Genomic DNA, 19,727 nt, shown 5'->3' with positions numbered 1-19,727 from the left:
AATTGTACTTCACCGTTTGGCTTATAGTAGGGAATACCTCAACTCCTAAACATCTGAAGTGTTTTACCATTGGTATTTTTTCTGGAAGGAGTATATTCTTTGCAGGAGCATTAAGTGGTAGGAAGGCCGACTTTGGCCAATTTATCCTAAATCCAATCAGCAGATGAGGCATTGAAGTGGTAGGGTTTTGCAACATTTTGTTTTTCACATATCTTCAAGTCTGTATGCGAGTCGACATGAAACCCAGGGTAGAGAGGCTGAGTGAATGTGGTGTGGACTCTGTGGAGCAGAGTCACGGTTTGCTTTGAGACACTGTAGAAGCTCAGAGTTCCTGCCTTGTGGTTCAGATAAACCCCTATTCTAGGGGAAATTGGCCCATGAATCTCAATCTTAACATCATTGTGAGAGAAAGTGAGACTTGAGCCAACCGACAAACTCCAAGACAGGTCATTTCCCCCAAAACGGCATTCATATCCTTCTCTGTCAATGGTACGATATGCTACTGCTATAGATACACCACCCTCCCACTGCACCTCCCAGTAATGGCATCCAGACAGACCATTGTTACACAACACCTGTCTGCAGCTAGCAAATCTATCCTCACGGTTACCACGTGAGATGACTTGGTGGCTCCAAGTGGCCTTGGTACCCTGCTCAGAAATGCTGTGATGTCTAAAAGCGGTGTAAACATCCATTGTGGGCTGACAGAAATCTGGATTGAGAAAAAAAAAGTAACCGTTTCAGTCGAGAGGAAATGGGACACACTGGGAGGGATCCACAAAGAATGGATTGCACGGTGCTAATTGCACCCTTACTTACAATTCATTATGATAATTGATTTTATTTTGATTGATTGATTGATTGAAAATTGTATTAACAGATTACAGAATGGGGTACAATACAGTACGGCTCAATACACACAATTGTTAAGGGGATGCAGACCAGAGAAAGACTTTCGTCTTGTTTACATCAGGGTCCCCCATTTTCAATTCATAATGAATTGTAAGTAAGGGTGCAATTAGCACCGTGCAATACATTTTTTGTGGATCTAGCCCACTGTGTTTGTGTTCATTGATGTTCATTGATGATGTAGAAGGCATACTTACATTGCAATAGGTATTTTCTGTTTTCATTTTCGACAAATGTCTTCTTAACTGTGAGGAAGAAAGACACATTCAGAGTGGGAAGATGGCGCCATATTGTATATAAATTTGCCATTTCTACTGGCAAAGATGCACTCAAGACTGTACCTGTGCTTGCCAGAGCATCAAAGTCCTTCTTGAGGGAATCTTCCACATGTTCACCTAGTTGAGAGACCAACGTCTTTGCATCCTCAAAGTAGGTGTGTGAAGAGACAGTGATTTCACGCAAATCTTGAGGAGGATGGAGAGATGGCAGCATCTAAAACATGTTATGTAAAAATGGGAAGTTTAAACAATGTAAGTAATAATCTTGAATATTTACATGTCACGGTTCCTACCTGCCCCTCTCTCTCTTGAAAATGTTATTAACAGATTGCAGAATGGGTACAATACAGTACAGCTCAATACACACAATTGTTAACACTTTCCCGGCCATCCACGTATATATACGTGATTGGGAGCCAGCGCTTGACGGCCAATCACGTATATAAATGTTTTTAACTCATTTTTTCTTTTATTCCATTTAATATCCTATTCAATGTCACGGAGCTGTATTTTGGCTGGAAACGGCATATTGGGACTCCGAAAGTGCAGTACCGGCCAGATCCTGGTATTGGCGCCATCTCGAGAATGCAGTTTCCCCTGTTGCAGACCTGGTGTCACTATTTTTTTTTGGTCTGGGCGGACTATTCTGTTAGCCTGAAGCTATGGCTTCACCAGATCGCATGAAATACCTTTTTTTTTTACGCCGAATTCATTATGCTGTAAAGGAATATGGCATCAGCCAATGGACTATATGATCTAGCAGATGGCGATCAAATAACTGGGAAATTATTTTTGGAATCCAACCGGCCCACAGGTAAGAGCGATTTGACGTCAATTTCAGCCTGATCGGGCCTTGTTCTCATTCCCCTGATCAGCGTATGTTGTTGTAATAACGAATGCCGTTATTGGTAATCAATAATCAGAAACGACTCCCTCCCCCCTTCATGCATTCATGGTGGAACATGATACCGATCTTATGCATTTCGATTTTTAACTGTAGCTTGTGTAGGGCCGAAGCGCTAATCGATTTAACGTTATTAGCTTAGCGCCTTATAACTAGCCTTGCAGGAATTATCCCAGACCATTCCGATATAACACTCATATTCACGACGGTATAAAACGGGAACGTATTGATGAAAAAATTATTTCTTTATGGCATATTGAAGGGAAGGTTCATACTGTCAATTGACAATGACAATGGATACATAGCTACAATATAAAATATAGATTTAGCTCTACAAACAATGTGACGCACAGTGAAAAGTTGTAATGAAAAGCTGGCGTCCTAATCTAATGGCTGGGAATGTGTTAAGGGGATGCAGACCAGAGAAAGACTATCGTCTTGTTTACATCAGGGTCCCCCATTTTCAATTCATCATAACATATGACATACATGACATCAGTGATGCCGGTAACGCGTTACTAAGTAACGCGTTATTGTAATCTGATTACTTTCCCCCGAAAATAGTAATCTAACGCGTTAATCTTTAAAAGCCAGTAATCTGATTGCAGTTACTTGTCCAAGTGGCTGTGCATTACTATTTCGTTACTATCTCATCATAAATTCATAATGCAGGCGGAATGCAGTATTTTATTTCGTTTTCGACAGTCAAAAATACATTTTTGAGCTGTTTTTCTTATTTGGGAGTGACGTGGTGTGGCAGTGAAAGGGTTACACAAGAATGTGTCCTCGCGGCGTGACTGGACTCTCTGTCTGTGAGTGACTCTGCTTTGGCCCAATCACATTCCCCATCCACAGTCTGCGAATCAGAGGCAGAGTAGGGCGGGTCTTCACAGCACGTCATGTGACATATGCGCCAATCGTCTGACAGCAGGGCTCCGTTGCATTCGTCTGAGAATTTCACCCCAAAACGCTTGTCTAAACGAACGAAGTGAAACCGCAAGAAGACTAGAGAGACATTTATAAAAACAATTTAATAGTTACAGTTGATATAATTGAATAGTTCAGCCTGCATTTGTTAGATGTGAATGGATACACTGGTTTGCTCTAATGCTCTCCCACAGTTCTTCAGGTGGGAGAACACGAGTGACAGAGAGAGGGGAGAGAGACACACACACACACACACACACACACACACACACAAGCACAAGCACACGCACACGCACACACGCGCACACACACACACACAGAGAGGGAGAGAAGGGATTATATTATAATAATAATAATAATAATAATAATAATAATTATTATTATTATTATTATTATTATTATTATATTAGAGATGTAGGCTGTCTGGGTGGGGTTGGAGAGAAAGAGGCATGGGGTGAGAGAGAGAGAGAGAGAGAGAGAGGGGTGAGAGAGAGAGAGAGAGAGAGAGAGAGAGGGGGGTGAGAGAGAGAGAGAGAGAGAGAGAGAGAGAGAGAGAGAGAGAGAGAGAGAGAGAGAGAGAGAGAGAGAGAGAGAGAGAGAGAGAAAAGCTCTTATTTGCCAGATTTACAGTTAATTTACATGTTAAAGAGAGACTGCTTGTATGTTTATAGAGAGACATTTATAAAAACAATTTAATAGTTACAGTTGATATAATTGAATAGTTCAGCCTGCATTTGTTAGATGTGAATGGATACACTGGTTTTGTAAAACCACTGGCTGGCTGCTCTAATGCTGTGAGCATCATAGACTGTTGCTTTACCATACTTGATGGTACAGAAGCTGAAGCACTAGTTTAACAATTTACGTTATGTGCAGAGAAACAAGTTAAAAACAATTTATGCACTTTCAATAAAGCGTTTAAAAAAAACTGTTGGGGGAACGACGACGACTTCGTAACCTAGTTACTTTCAAAGTAACTAAGTTACTCTGATAATCAAGTAATCAGTAAAGTAACTTGGATTACTTTTTAAAGGAGTAATCAGTAATCAGTAATCGGATTACTTTTACAAGTAATCTGTGGCATCACTGCATGACATACAGATAGGCAGTACTGCTACATCTAGACATTTATGACATACAAGATCTACAAATACAGTACCGTTTGTGATACAAAAAGAGTCTAAGAAAGAGAGTATATACATTTGAGGGGGAAGAAACTACATTGGAGAAGGTTGGGGGGGGGGGGGGGACTGTACATCGGAGGTGGAGGTGGTTGGGTGGGGGGTTGGGTAGGGGGCGGTTGTACATTGGAGGGGGTTGGGTTTGGACATTTACAGGGGCCAGTTTCGGATTGCAGTCTCCCGTAGGTGCTCTTTTAGAGAGGTTTTGAAGGTGGGTAGTGATTCACATTCCTTTACAGCTGTGGGTAGGGGGTTCCACATTGATGTGGCCTAGTTGCGAAACGTGTTTAGTCCCTTGTTTGAGCCGAATCTGGGTTTAACATGATTTGTGGAGCTCCCTCTGGTGTTGTGTTTGTGGTATAAACTGACCTTTAGGAAGTATTTTGACATGTACATGGGTACCTTAGTGGTGTAGTGTATCTTGTAGGCTCTCTGTCGTCTACTCTAAGCCATCCTAGGTTGTCAAAGTGGGCAGGGCTGAGGTGGGTTCTAGTAGTAAGGTCAAGCAGTAGTACTCTGACCAGTTTGTTTTGTGATGTTTGTAATTTTGTTTTTAGTGCCTTTGAGGTGCTTTGGTACTCTGACCCCTGCCTGGCTGACTACTCCGTTCCCGTGTATCGACCCCTGGACTATACGAGTGCTCCCTCCGTGTATCGACCCCTGCCTGAATACCCGACCATTCTATATTTATTAAATATACCCAAGACTGGGTTTGAACTAGACCCGTCTATCTTTGCTCGGTACAGCATATTGGGTTCAATACCCCGAGACATAACAACATATACATTTCAGTTTTGCTACTCTATGTTGCCAATTGTCCTCTGTCTGCATTCAAACACTTGTGTTGAGAGATCCTGCAATTGTTGACCGCCAAAAACGACTTGTTATCATCTATTGCAGAAGTACCAAGATTTTGGGAGGGCCGAAACATATTTAGCCTGCAGGCACTACTTTGGGCAGCCCTGATCAATAGCCTAATAGTCTAAAAAGAAAAAGAAAATCCTTGTTGTAGCTGTGCCTTCAGTTCGGAGCCACTGTTCTTGGTTTTTATGCCAGTTATGCTCCGCCTTATTTTAATCTTTGGGACACACCGGTTACCTCGCGGCTGCATCGCTGAATGCGTGTCCTACACAGAGTCACGTAAGCCAGGTTCGTTTCCTAAACAGTATTGCGAGTTGTATAAATTGTGGATACAGTATATAAAAGCTAACTCTTCTGCTAACCCAATTGCATTCATGTGAGGTGATGAGAGTAACCTTTTCGATGTGGTGACACCGTATCGACCCAGTATATCGACGAGCTGAAATATCAGTAGAATCCTTCCAAATAAATCAGTTTTCATTTGGAAAAAAATAAGTAACTTTATTGTGTACTCTTTCACACAAGTTAGTGGTCAATTAAAGAGTGTGTCATTTAAATAATTATGATGTTACCTGGAGAAAATGAATAGGATCCTCCGTTTGCGAAAGCCGGTCAAGCCCAGTGACACTCTCACTCAGCTCAATGACCCTCCGCTCCAGGTGTCTCTGCAGCTGATCGACTTGACTCAGTTCAGCTTGCACTTGGGCGACGATAAGGTCTTTCGTCTCGGAACGCCTTTTCTCCACCGAGGCCATCAGCTCAGTAAAGATCGTCTCACTGGCATCCAGTGCTGCTTGAGCAGAGCGCTGCAGGCAACATCCAGACAACAAAGAATGTATGTGTATTTTGTTAGGGAGAATGTTTGATTGATTGAAAACTTTATTAACAGATTGCAGAATGGGTAGGCTACAATACAGTACGGCTCAATACAAACAACTGCTAAGAGGATGCAGACCAGAAAAATACTTTCATCTTCTTTACATAAGGGTCCTCCATTTTAGTATTCAATGCAGTCCAAGAAATGTGTATAGTTGAATGTTTCTTGTAGTCATGTGGGTCTGTGGGTCTAATGAAATGAAAACCTAAGGAAGGTCAAAGATATCTTGGTAGCTAATGGCTGAGGTGGAGCTCAAAATCAGACTGACCCTAAGACCCAAAGCAGCCCAGGGCAGGAAGAGATGAAAGGACCTTTAGTTAGTCTTACCTTTTAGAGCAGGGCTGTACGTTAACTTTTTTTGCACATAGCACTGGTGCTACAGAGGTTGATAGTTTTGTAGCACAGGCCAAAATCTTGTAGCACAAGTATAAAATGTGTTATATTTGTAACAGTCACAAATGTGCCTATTGTATTTGTGTTATTTAGTTGCAGTGCCATGTTTGGCTGTCATTTTCATGCTGACAAGTTGACGTCACACAGCCAGACACGTTACGTGTAAGGAATTATGGGATTTGGTGTTGGGTGTATGGACTCTACTAGGGGTGGGAATCACCAGTTTCATCACGATACGATATCGATTCTTTGGACAACGATACGCTATTTGCCGATATCTGCCACGATACGATACAATGCAGGTGCCTGCAATCGATATGAGATGATATCATAAGCCCATTTAACACAATCAGTAACATTTAGATCAACTCAAAAAAGGTAACAAATATAATTTAAAATTTTTTTTTAGCTCTTCCAGACATTTAAATGAAAAACTATCAATTGTTTTTAATACAAATAGACCTCCTGTTCACTATAAAGTGCCACGTTTTGATATATTGAGCTTTAAACTTTAAGTAAACTTTTTTTGGAACCCCTACCCCTAAAACCCCTACATTTATTATGTATTGTATTTTTTATGTTTAAATATCAACATTATCTGTCCACCCTCAGTACATTTACTATCAATATAATATACTCGTCTGACATCATATCTTTTCAAACGCACACACACAGAAGGGAGAATGCCTGCCCCCCTCCTTCCCAGTCCCCATTCTGCTGTTCTCTATCGCTCTGAACAGGGCTTTAGCTTGTTGTTAGCTTATGTTAACGTAACGTTAATTCCGGTCTTAAACACGACGTGGTCATAAAGGAATGGCGAGGATTGCAAAGCATGTTATATGCATTTGACCCGTTGCGGAATAAAACAGCAGGGATTTGTTTTGGATCGCGAAATAGGCACACTAGCCTTGCTATGTTGCAATGTGCGTGTTCCAGATGCTACTGCTGCTACTGCGAGACGAGTACTGCTGTGTGCTGTGGAGCCGAGCGGATATGAGTCACGACACCACGGATTTTCAAAATAAGAGTATCGATATGAACTGAGCGTTGCTAGCTGCCGGAGCCATAGTTATTATAGCTGGAGCTGCGCTTAGGCGGAAATGAGACCCGCTACAGGATTTTCAAAATAAGAGTATCGACATGAATGAACCGAATGCCTATCGCACCAGTGCTACTGAAGTAAATCCATTCATCACACAGACCGATGTTGCTGTAGCACGTGCAATATATATCTCGCACTGTACAGCCCTGGAACTGGCTTACGTAATGGCTCCCACACCATCTCGGGGCAAAGGATGGATGCCATCGGGCTATCAAGTTGAGGCACCCCGTCCTTTAGCCCCTGGACCAAACCCACCACCTGCGTGACTGGCACGTAGGAGGGGGTAAGGCCGATGATGCAGGATATTACCTGTCCCCGCGCCACGTAAGCCTCCATTGATGGGAAGAATGGGCAGACAACGCCCGCCTCCCTCACAGGACGGCGTTGCCAGAGATGACCTATCATGTCATCGGGAACAGGTGCCGCCATGAGGAACAAGGCAAGCAACTCCCCTTGCATACCTTCTTCCACGTCACTCACGTCCCTCGCGTACGGGAGGCTGCACACACCGTCTCCAGAAGATAAGCGGGAGCCATCGTCCGACGCGGCAGATAGCAGGGCATCTCGTCTCCAGGGTGGAGATCTTAACCCAGCCCCAGAGTACGAGGGTCCCCAGGGAGACGTAGCACTCTCTGCCACCCCCTGAAAGGGAGAGTGTCTCGTCTCCGCCGGGCCTCCCCCTCCATGTAATCCTCAGTCTCCATCGGATATGGAGAAGGGGCGAGGGAACTCTCGCTCGGATCCAGCAAAACACTGCCACTAGGCCGTTCACCCCCGCTGTTCGCCGTCCTACGACGAGAACGAGCCGAGGCGAAGAGTCTGCGACGCAAATCCTCGGCCACCAGAGGAACTGTCCGCCTATCGGCCGACTGCCCTCTGGCGGGGGAACCAGGGCCGGAACTCAGCCACCTCACAGGAGATGGGAGCTCAACGGCCCCTCGGCGAAGCACACTCCCCTCCGGGCGCCGCTCAGGCGCACCTGCCTGCCACAACCGTGGAGCCAGGAACGCCCCACGACGCACGGAGGACGCCACAACAGTGAAGCGCTGGTGGAGGGTAGAGTTGTAGTCGTCTAGACCCTCCGACGGTGAAGACATTATCCCTTTATTTTCTCAAAAATTAGCGAGAGAGAAAAAACAAAGATACAATGTCAACGTAGCTCCTTTCCAACAAACTACTTTTAGCACTAAACTAAAGTGGTGTATACACAAACTTCTCGGTGGTGACAGTAGGGAAGGAACTGATTGTATATGTTGTGTCTGTCCACTATGTTTGTTAATTTGTCATCCCCCCCCCTCCCCCTATGTAAAGCGACCTTGGGTCCTCTGAAAGGCACTATATAAAAGTTATTATTATTATTGTGTGGCCACGACCCCGCTTATATAGGAGCGGATGTGGGTGTGGCCAGGCGGCGGTGAATAGGGGTGTACATGTGGAGGAAGTTATTTCATTATTAGAATGGATTAAAGGGATAGTTCCACTAGAGCAGAGCGTAAAGCTATAAGATTTATAATGCGTCATATCTTACGATCTATGAAAAAAGACTGGATTATTTAGGAAAGTGTAAGGGGCGATGTTTAGCGTGTAATAGTGCACAAACTACAGTATGTAGAAATGAACTGGTTAGTCACTCTTGGACTATAAACAATGCCTGTCAAATGAGCCATACTATTGTCTCCATAGCTATAATACAGAACACACGATGGGTCTGCAAACATTGCGAAAATGGTCAATAACGCTGGCGCCATTGAGTAAAGATGGGAAAAGAGCGTGGCAGTCAATGAGTTAATTATCTTTCAAAGACACATTTATAGATGTTAGTCCCAAGATCCCACACACCAAGATTGGTGAGAATCAGGTGAACAGGCTAGGTAAAAAAAAGGAAAAACTTTCAAAGAAAATGGAGAATGGCGGAAATTCCAATATGGTGGACCTCATACTGTATGTCCTCCTCATGACAAATGTGTTGTCCATGAGTAGACGCATCGGAGATCAGTTTCAGGACTGCATGACTAACGGATAAGGAGATGCACTAATTCGAAAATGTTAAGTTTGACCTGATGGTAGCACTAGAGGAAAGGGTCACCAAAATCAATAGGGTTCTTCTTGTAGGGGTCATAAATGTGCACTGCAATTTGGAAAATATTCAAATGAAATGTTATTAAAAAAAGAAATCGAGTTATCGCGTTCACGCGGATCCGATTGGCGATGAGGGTGAATCCAATATATCCCTAACACTATTGTTCGGGGATAAATAATAAATAAATAAATGGTGCACTTATATAGCTTTTATCCAATTTTGTTCCTCTCATTCGCCCATTCACTCACACACCGATGGCGGAGGTGCCAACCTGCACATCTGGAGCAATTAGGGGTAAGTGTCTTGCTCAAGGACACATCTACACGCTGCCCGGGAGGAGCGGGAATCGAACCGGGAATCTTCTGACTACCAGACGACTGCTCTACCTCCTGAGCTACTGTCGCCCCGGGGATACTGTTACAATTACAGTACATTGATGTGGTTGAGGTTGAAAATTGTATTTTGAATCAATGTTGAAAAAAATCTTTTTTTAATGTTGGAAAAGCAACATTGAATCAACATTGTTGTTTCTATGTCCGTTTACTAGCTGGGGTGTCTTTTCTGATACTGTATGCTCTTCCCCGTCGGGCTGTAAATGAAGATATGAAAGATTTTCTCTCGGGTCAGTGCTCACCTTGAACGGATCCACAGCCTCCTTCAGCTTCTGCAGCTCCTCCTCTCTCCGTGTGATCTCTCCCTTGAAACTGCAGCTTGATTCTTTCTGCAGAAGCATACTCACTTAACTCATCATTCATGTCACTCCAATACAACAGGAAAAAATACATTTGAAAAACTAATACTCAAGATAATCCCCAGACCATGTTGTGAGTAGTTTCATTTGGGAACTATTCTCTACTGTAGTATAGTGTTGTCATGATACTGGAATTTCGAACTTCTATACGATACCTTGAAAAGTATCGATATTCGATACCATTTTCGATACCACGGGGAAAAAGGTTCAATCTTAAATTTTTTTTTTTTTTAATAAATGTCTCTTTTGTTGCTGGTTGATTCTCCTCAGCTTCTCTCTGGTACTATAAGAGAAGATAAATATAACACCTTTAAAACCCTTTGTTTATCTTTAGATCACACATTTAAAAATAACTGTTCATCTCACTTCAATCATTTTTATTGCAGAACATGGTATTAGTATTTTCTCAAGCAGACAGATGTAAACACTGTAGTCTGTGTTGCATGTACCTGACAAACTGAACTGTTTGTATTACAGTCATATTCCGACTTAACTGAATGCACATGTGTGTGTGTGGACTACTGTACTATTACAGGTATTGAAATGAACAATGCAACTTCCTTATAAAAAAAATAAAAAATAAAAAGATTTAATATTTTTTTATGAATAATTAAATATCGATATTTCGGGAAATGAGTATTGAAACCGTTTTAAATATTCAGAATCGATATGTATCGATCTTTCGATATTTTTGACAACACTACTGTAGTACACCGACAATACATACTCAGCTCCATTGTATTGGAGTGATGGCAGACATCTATATGTTTTGTTTTAGCTTTCCTCCTCTAGTGGTCATGAATGTTCTCAGCAAATTGTATGGCAATCTGGAAATTTTTACCTGATGGTGAATAGTCATGGAGTCACCTAAATCACTGTTTTTTTTTGCGCTCTGGGTCAAGAATGTTCTCAGCAAATCTTGGGACAGGTCAGGAGAAAATAGACGCTCATTTGAAAATAGAAAGTTTAGTTTGAGCACTAAAGGAAAGGTCATGGGGTCAACCAAATAAAGTTGATTCCTCCCCTTGTGATCATGAATGTGCACAGAAAAATTTATGGAAATACAGCCATTGCTTATTTAGATATTTTGAGAAGTATTAAAGATTTGACCTGATGGGGGCACTAGAGGAAAGGTCATGGGGTCACACGCTCCTCTTGGGAGTCATGGATGTTCACAGAAAATCTCATGGCAATTAGGGCTGGGTGATATGGCCTCTAAATGATATCGCGATAAAACAGAATTGCTCCACCTGCAGGCCAAATCCTACCCCCTGACCGACCTCTCCATCACAGTCGAGAATGCAGCTGTGACCGCGTCCCCGACCGCCAAGAACCTTGGTGTTGTCCTCAACGACCAGTTGAACTTCTCTGCTCACATCGCAGCGACAACCAGAACCTGCCGATTCCTCCTGAGCAACGTCAGAAGGATCTGCCCCTTCCTGACAAAAGAAGCCACCCAACTCCTCGTCCAATCAACAGTCATCTCCCGCCTCGACTACTGCAACGCACTGCTAGCTGGCCTCCCGGCCACTGCCACCAAGCCTCTTCAACTCATTCAGAACGCAGCGGCCCGCCTGATCTCAAACCTACCGAAGTCGGCCCATGTCACCCCACTTCTTAGGGACCTGCACTGGCTCCCCATTGCTGCACGTATCCGCTTCAAGGCCCTCGACCTAGCATACCGTGCGGCAAAGGGAACCGCTCCCGCCTACCTCCGGTCAATGGTCTCTAACTACACACCCTCAAGACCCCTATGCTCTGCATCTTCTGGCCGCCTTACTCCTATCCAAGCTCCGGGAGGGTCATCAAAGAGAAGCCGCCTATTCTCAGTCCTTGCCCCACAATGGTGGAATGAACACCCACCCCAGTTAGGACAGCCGAATCCCGTCCAATCTTTTCGCCGTCGACTAAAGACGCACTTCTTCAACCTTTATCTGAAAAAAATAAAAAATCTAACCCTAACTAACCTTACTGTCATGCACTTGCCCTAATAAACTAACCTACACTGTAACATGCAACACTTTGATGAATATTGTTACTCAGCTGATAGAGTTGTATCCTTCCTGATGACCTGTCGTACAGAACTTGTAAGTCGCTTTGGATAAAAGCGTCAGCTAAATGACTAAAATGTAAATGTATCACGATACACAATATATATCGCGATATTTTGACATTTCCTCTAAAGCAGTGGTTCTCAACTGGTCTAGCCTCGGGACCCAACATTTTCCTTAGTCATTAAGTCGCAACCCAACATTTTGAACCACTATGATTTATGTAAAAAAAATCAAATTTGCAGTAATACGCAATCTTTCAAAACATGAAGTAAACACAAAAAAGTGCAACAAAAGTGCAACTATTGCTAAAAACCCAATGAAATAAAATAATAATAAATAATATATGCTTCTTAGCAGATTTCTTAACATAACAGACCTAAATTTGGGGGAACTAATGGGATAACTGGGGTTGCAACAAAAGTGCAACTAGGGCTAAAAACCCAATGAAATCAAATAATAATAATAATAATAATAATAATAATAATAATAATAATAATAATAATAATAAATAATTATGCTTCTTAGCAGACTTCTTAGCTTAACATAACAGACCTACAGTAAGTTTGGGGGAACTAATGGGATAACTGGGTGTTACGAAGGATCAGATTAAACCGAATATATATATTTATTACTTGAGATATATTGTATAGCATTTGAATATCGTCTGATATCCTTTGTATATTCTTTGTACATATACACGGAATATCCCTTTTACCTAGTACAGACCATAATATTTCGTTCTCCTATTGGACAGCGATCCACTAGGCGCCACGGCCATACCCCCAATGTCTAGTTCAAAGTCACCGCCAAAGACATGCCTGGACATGACCGGCTCTGCGCAAGAATACGAGACAGAAATAAGGCTGGTACTAGTTTGTTCACCTAACGTATAAATACGGCGCAGGTGAATACAGAAGTACTGTTACCCAATAAGTTGAAGCCTCACACCACGATACAACGTGCTGTGAAGTGGGCCCGTTTTGCCCCAAAATAGAGCCTTGAGACCGCGTGCGAATTGATAGCTGAAGTGTCAGAGTTTAACGCTGTACCGTCGAGTTCGACCTATTCTATTATTCAGTAATAGTCTATTTATGTATAGTGTATCGTGCGGCTACCGTTCTACAGTGACCAGCATTACCAACGCTTCCTCGTACCTAGCTAGTGTGCTTATCCAGGCTGGGCGGCTTAACCTGGTGCCGTCATCCGAGGAGCCCTAGACGAGGACCGTGTGGATATGTACACTGGATAACCTACCTCACGACTACAGAGCCCTTTTCGGCTGGATTATATTTGCTTTGGTCCTGTATCTGATGGAGCGGAGAATCGTCTACACCCACAACTGTGTGGGATTTACCCTGTGAGGAGCATCGTCGAGCCCGCCTCTAGGACGCCTGAGGCTGGCTAGCTTTCTTCCATGCTGCACTGCATACCGGAGAATAGCTGTTGTTCGTCTGCGGATCAAGAGATTATTGCACTGTCTCCTGTACCTGGAGTCTCCTTATTCCTCGTTGACCCAGACTTTCGTTACCGACAAATCCTCTCCCCTGCTGGCCTACAACCGGAGGGACCCTACTAGTATCTCCCGCTGCCCTACTAGTGTACCATAGATATAATTCCTATGATACAGGTGGTATTCATTATCTCCTGCGTAATATTCTAATGGACTTACGCTCTTGACCTATTCATGCACATTCTTCGCCTTACAAGCGCGACTCTAATTCTCAAGTAATGTAAGATAATCTTCGTGCTGCTAATAAATATTATTCTAACCGATATTTGTTGTGGAACCGTGTCATTGTGGAGGTGTTCATCTCATATACCTGTGTACTGTATGGCCAGTAGTAATGTACATAAGACGGTAGTGGTTTAATGATACCATACTTATTTAATACAGTCAGGGAATTGTACCCCTCAGTTACACTGGGGTTGTAACAAAAGTGCAACTAAAGGCTAAAAACAGTGAAATAAAATAATAATAATAATAATAATAATAATAATAATAATAATAATATAATAATAATAATAATAATAATAATAATAATAATAATAATAATAATAATAATAATAATAATAATAATAATAATAATAATAATAATATATCCTTCTTAGCAGACTTCTTAGCTTAACATCCCAGGGAACTAATGGGATAACTGGGGATGTTGTTTGCTCCTGACAAGAGTCTCAAAGTCTGGGGTGATGGACAAAGCAACTCTGAGGTCATGCTCAATGTCCAATCTGTTCCTCCGCTTTGTCTTCAGCTGGACCAGAGCTGAGAAGCCACTTTCACAAAGATAGGTAGTGCAAAAGAAAAATTATCAAAAAAAAATAATAATAATAAAAAAAAGAAAAGAAATTTAATTTTTTTTTTTTTTTTACACACACATCCGCGACCCACTCAAAATGGCCCCGCGACCCACTATTGGGTCGCGACCCACCAGTTGAGAAACACTGCTCTAAAGCACTTAAAAATGCTTGATTTAACCCTTTGATGCATAGTCACGCCAATATGATGATTATAATAAGTCCCTGCAACATATGTTTGCATTATTAAACCATGAAGATGCTTTAAAAAATTATTAAATGAAAATGTACTAAGAGTAGTCTACTAATACAAAAATGTATAATTTACATCTAAGACAATTTATATAAAAACTCTTGGGTGCCTGAGACTTTTGCACAGTAGGCCTACTGTGTTTTCCATCCACTTTAGCCAAACACACATATATATATATATACACAGGGCACGAAATTAGAGCCCGCCACCCGCCATTGGCGGGCAGATTTTATGTTTGGCGAGTGAGACTGAGAGGTCTGTCCGCCATGTGGTGGGCAACGTGAAAACCGATCGAAAAACATGATCCAATTCTTAGCGGAGTTCTCACTCGCTGCAGCGCACTGCTCCTCCTCCTCCTGCCCCTCCCAAACCCGTGTAAACACAGAGGCTATTGCCTTGGGCAGTCTGCTGACTGCTCTAGTCTAGTGGGACCTCCGTGAGCTAACGTTAGCTACCGTTACAAAATGACGCAGTCAACTATTCACTTTTAGTTTAATACATGAGGCATTGTCTAACGTTATCTAGCCGGCTAGCTACTGATAGCTCCTGATATCAACAAATGCTCCAGCAATAGTCTAGTAGTGCATGATACCTCCGTTGGCTAGGTAGCTCACGTTAGCTCACAACGAAATGTCCCAGTAAACTAAATAGTTCACTGAGGCGTTGTCTTAACGTTATCTAGCCGGCTAGCAGTAGCTACAGATAGCTCCCGATATCAATGTCTTATAACATTGATTCGATGCGTATTCGAGCCCCTGGCTTCCATCGCATGAGGGCATGCTGAATGTGATTTTATCAAAGCACAGTATACCAATAGGGTCCAGCTCCAGCGCCGGAAAATCCTTGCTGGAGCTGGAGGCTACTCGAGTATACACACAGCTGTTTGCAGATAGCGAGCATTTTGACTTGTTGCGTGGTGGCGCTGTCTCGCAGATAATACAACTACAAGTATGATATATATTTGGCTGGTAAGAAATATGCTTGGCGGGTCGATTTTTCCCCTCTACCCTCCACTGGCCGGTAAGTCAATCTCACCAAAAAAATTTAAAAAATTTAATCTCACCAGTTCCACATATTACTTTTACGCACAGTTATTGTTATGTTTGAAGGCTCACGGTGTTCCATTAAGGATACCAATTGTACACCAGAGATACCACAAATTCTTCTATGAAAGAGAGACATCGAGAGGTTTTGTTTCAGATTTTTATCATCAATTACTAACGTCCTCGTATGAAATCCTCCACCTAGACTCAGTCTGGAGGAGGGATATACCAGACCTGGAAATAGATTTTGATTGGCAAGAAGCCTGGGCAAATGTTCGACTTGCATCAAGGAACCCGGACCATCAACAAATCAATCTTAACTATATTCATAGGACATACTTGACTCCTATAAGACTGAACAGAATGGGTCTTAAACAAGACTCCAAATGCTCCTTATGTACAAATGGGGACGAGGGGACATTTATGCACATGTACTGGGACTGCCCACCAGTTAAGATATTCTGGAAAGAAGTGACCCAGCAATTATCAAATCTCTTAACTCTGAATATACCTGTACACCCCTCTGTATTACTGCTGAATGATGTTTTCGAGTGTGCAGTACCTATACAGCTAAAGAGATTGGTTTTGTCTGGTATCACAGCGGCTAAAAAGCTGATAGCATCACGATGGTTTCAACCGGAAAAAATTTGCCGGAAGGTCTGGATTCTTACATATCTCGAAGTGATTTATCTAGAAATATCTACAGCAAGAATTTTGAGTCTCAATGAATCCAAAATGACAATGTGGTTAGAAGTGGTGGAGAGAATAAAAGCTAGCATATAATGGTAGTGCCTGGTTAGGAGCGAACGATAATGGATGGATTATCCAATGGGGGGTCCGGGGGGGGGGGGGGGGGGGGGTGAGCGAGAGCATATGTGTGTAGGGTATTAGATAGCAGGTATTAGGGGTATATCTTGTATAAGACATTTATCTAAATGGTGATTTCATTGGATGTGCACTGTTAATTAATGCTTGTATATCTAATTTTATGTTGTCATGTTTGTTTATGTGTTTGTTTAAAAAATAATAAAAAAATAAAATACAAAAAAAATTTGTTGTGGGACTTGTACAGCACTTTGTTCAACTTTGTCAGTGCTGTACATTTTAAACCTTTTTAAATCGTAGACAAACATTTGAGGCTTTATAAAAGCAGCACAATGAACACAAATCTGTCAGTGCTGAGTCCGGCCTCATCTTAAATAACAAACTTGCTTTGCTTGTTATAGTTAACAAAGAGAGGCAGAGTTGATTTTGTACACAAAGAGGATTTTTTTTAATATAATCGAATTTTATTTTCATATTCGAATCCCATGCCCATCGAAGGAAGCTTCGAAGCTTCTAAGTATTTAAGACAGCCCTATTAAATATTATATCTTATAATATATCTTATTAAATTGTGGACATTTATTCATTCCCACTTATTAGACACTATTTCTGATGGTAAAATGCGCGTACAAAGCAAAATACAGAATTCTGAAATATTAAAACGTAAAAAACGAAATTTGGAAAATAATTCAATGGAATTTGGAAAAAATTAAACGGATTTCATATGGCTTTAGTCACAGGCCTTAACGACTACAGACCAGTCGCCCTGACGTCTGTGGTCATGAAGGTCTTTGAGCGCCTAGTCCTGGCCCACCTGAAGTCCACCACAGACCCTCTCCTAGACCCCCTGCAGTTTCCATACAGAGCCAACCGTTCCACGGACGATGCTGTGAACATGGCTCATTATGTCCTGGAACACCTGGACACTGCAGGGACCTACGCCAGGATTCTGTTGGTGGACTTCAGCTCGGCCTTCAACACCATCCTCCCGCACATCCTGGAGCATCAGATGTCCCTGCTGCAGGTGCCGGACTCTAGCTGCAGGTGGATCACGGACTTCCTGACTAACAGGTCACAGCGGGTGAAGTTGGGAATTAACATCTCCGATCCCAAGTCCATCAGCACTGGGCTGCGTTCTGTCCCCACTACTATTCTCCCTGTACACCAACAGCTCTCTGCACCCCTCGGTCAAACTCCTGAAGTTTGTGGACGACACCACCCTGGTGGGTCTCATATCCAGGGGGGACGAGTCCGCCTACAGGAGGGAGATCGAGAGGCTGCTGAGCTGGTGTAGCTGCAACAACCTGGACCTCAACGCCCAGAAAACTGTGGAGATGGTAGTGGACTTCAGGCGGAAGGCAGCCCCCCCCCCCCACCCGATCATTCTGGGAGGCACCCCGGTGGCCTCTGTGGAGTCCTGCCGCTTCCTCGCCATGACACTCTCCCGGGACCTGAAATGGGAGCTGAACACCATCGCTCTCAATAAAAAGGCCCGGAAGAGGATGTTCTTCGTACGTCAGCTGAGGAAGTTCAGGCTGCCGAGGACTATGATGGTCCAGTTCTACACTATGATGGTCATCCTCACCCTCTCCATCATCACCTGGTTCCCTGCAGCCACGGTCAGGGACAAGGCCAAGCTGCAGCGGGTGATACGATCAGCGGAGAGGGTGATCGGCTGCCCCCTTCCCTCCCTCGAGTCCCTACATTCCACCAGGGCCTTGAGGAGGGCGAGGAAGATCATGGCAGACCCCGCCCACCCGGGTCACGGCCTCTTCATTATGCTCCCCCACGGCAGGCGGCTTCGGCTGCCCAAGACATTAAAGTCCCGCCATAGACTCAGCTTCTTCCCCTCAGCAGCTCGCCTGGTAAATGAGTCAGGTGTCCCAGGCTGCTCCCCCCCTCTATGGCGAGCTGCTAGGGCTGGACCTCTGGACTTGAACTGTGCTGCACTGTATCCATGTCCCCCACCACTGCACTTTACTTTACTGTATTATTGTTGTCTCACTGTTCTGTCCTGTTTTGCACTTATTTATTTATCATTATTATTATTATTATTATTATTATTATTATTATTATTATTATTATTATTATTATTATTATTATTATTATTATTATTATTATTATTATTATTATTATTATTATTATTATTATTATTATTATTATTATTATTATTATTATTATTATTATTATTATTATTATTATTATTATTATTATTATTATTATTATTATTATTATTATTATTATTATTATTATTATTATTATTATTATTATTATTATTATTATTATTATTATTATTATTATTATGTTGTTCCATTTGTACCTGTACAATATGGTGAATAAAGAAATCTGAATCTGAATCTGAGAGCCAGCCCCCCCCGCCCCTGGCTCTCAATATCAACGCTCAAATGGGCTACAATGCCTACAGTACATGGTTCACTGAATATAGATGTGAAAACTAGGGATGTCCCGATCGGATCACGTGATTTTCAGAAGATCGGAATCTGCATTTTATATTTTATTTGATTATTTATGACTGAATGTAACTGAACTTGTGAAGCTAGGCAAGCTACCTATACCTTTGTTATTGCACTATTCTGCACATCATTTGTTTTAGTTTACACATGGTTATTTTGTGGTGCACCACTGATTATTTTGTTTTGAATTTTGATCTAATGCTGCAATAAGTGAAAAAAATAAGCTATATATCCATGTTGAATATAATGGATATACTGTTAAAAAAAAGCCATATCCATGTTGGATATAATGGATAGTTGGATACTGTTAAAAAATAAAAATAAAACTTAACACTTTGATTGCCAGGCAGCAGGGGGCACGTGGGCCTTCAGTGCCAGCATTCTATTCAATGGATAGAATTGCGTGTTTGCAGTGCTAAAAACTATATTTTATATTATAGCTATGGATCTAATAACGCTGTCAATTGTCAGTGAGTTGCTTCTGGTCAACATGCAAAAAACAGATTGTTTTTTC

General features: G+C 42.3%; 1 protein-coding gene across 1 annotated transcript in view; it reads right to left on the bottom strand.

Moving 5' to 3' along the window:
* LOC311245280 (E3 ubiquitin-protein ligase TRIM47-like) overlaps positions 1–19,727 on the bottom strand; it is a gene marked incomplete at its 3' end in the record, with an annotated part of 55,929 nt that overhangs the window by 1,845 nt on the left and 34,357 nt on the right. The window contains exons 3-7 of the mRNA XM_084335116.1: positions 10,147–10,233; positions 5,633–5,866; positions 1,251–1,401; positions 1,107–1,154; positions 529–712 (exon numbers count right to left, since the gene is read on the bottom strand). Of these exons, the coding sequence (XP_084191242.1) occupies positions 529–712; positions 1,107–1,154; positions 1,251–1,401; positions 5,633–5,866; positions 10,147–10,233 (704 nt within the window). The remainder of the gene's footprint in view (positions 1–528; positions 713–1,106; positions 1,155–1,250; positions 1,402–5,632; positions 5,867–10,146; positions 10,234–19,727) is intronic.

This window comes from Notolepis coatsorum (genome assembly GCF_963971535.1).
Source record: "Notolepis coatsorum genome assembly, chromosome: 18".
Lineage (NCBI taxonomy): Eukaryota > Metazoa > Chordata > Actinopteri > Aulopiformes > Paralepididae > Notolepis > Notolepis coatsorum.
The sequence above is the reverse complement of the archived record's forward strand: the minus strand, read 5'-3'. Positions and strand labels throughout refer to the sequence as shown.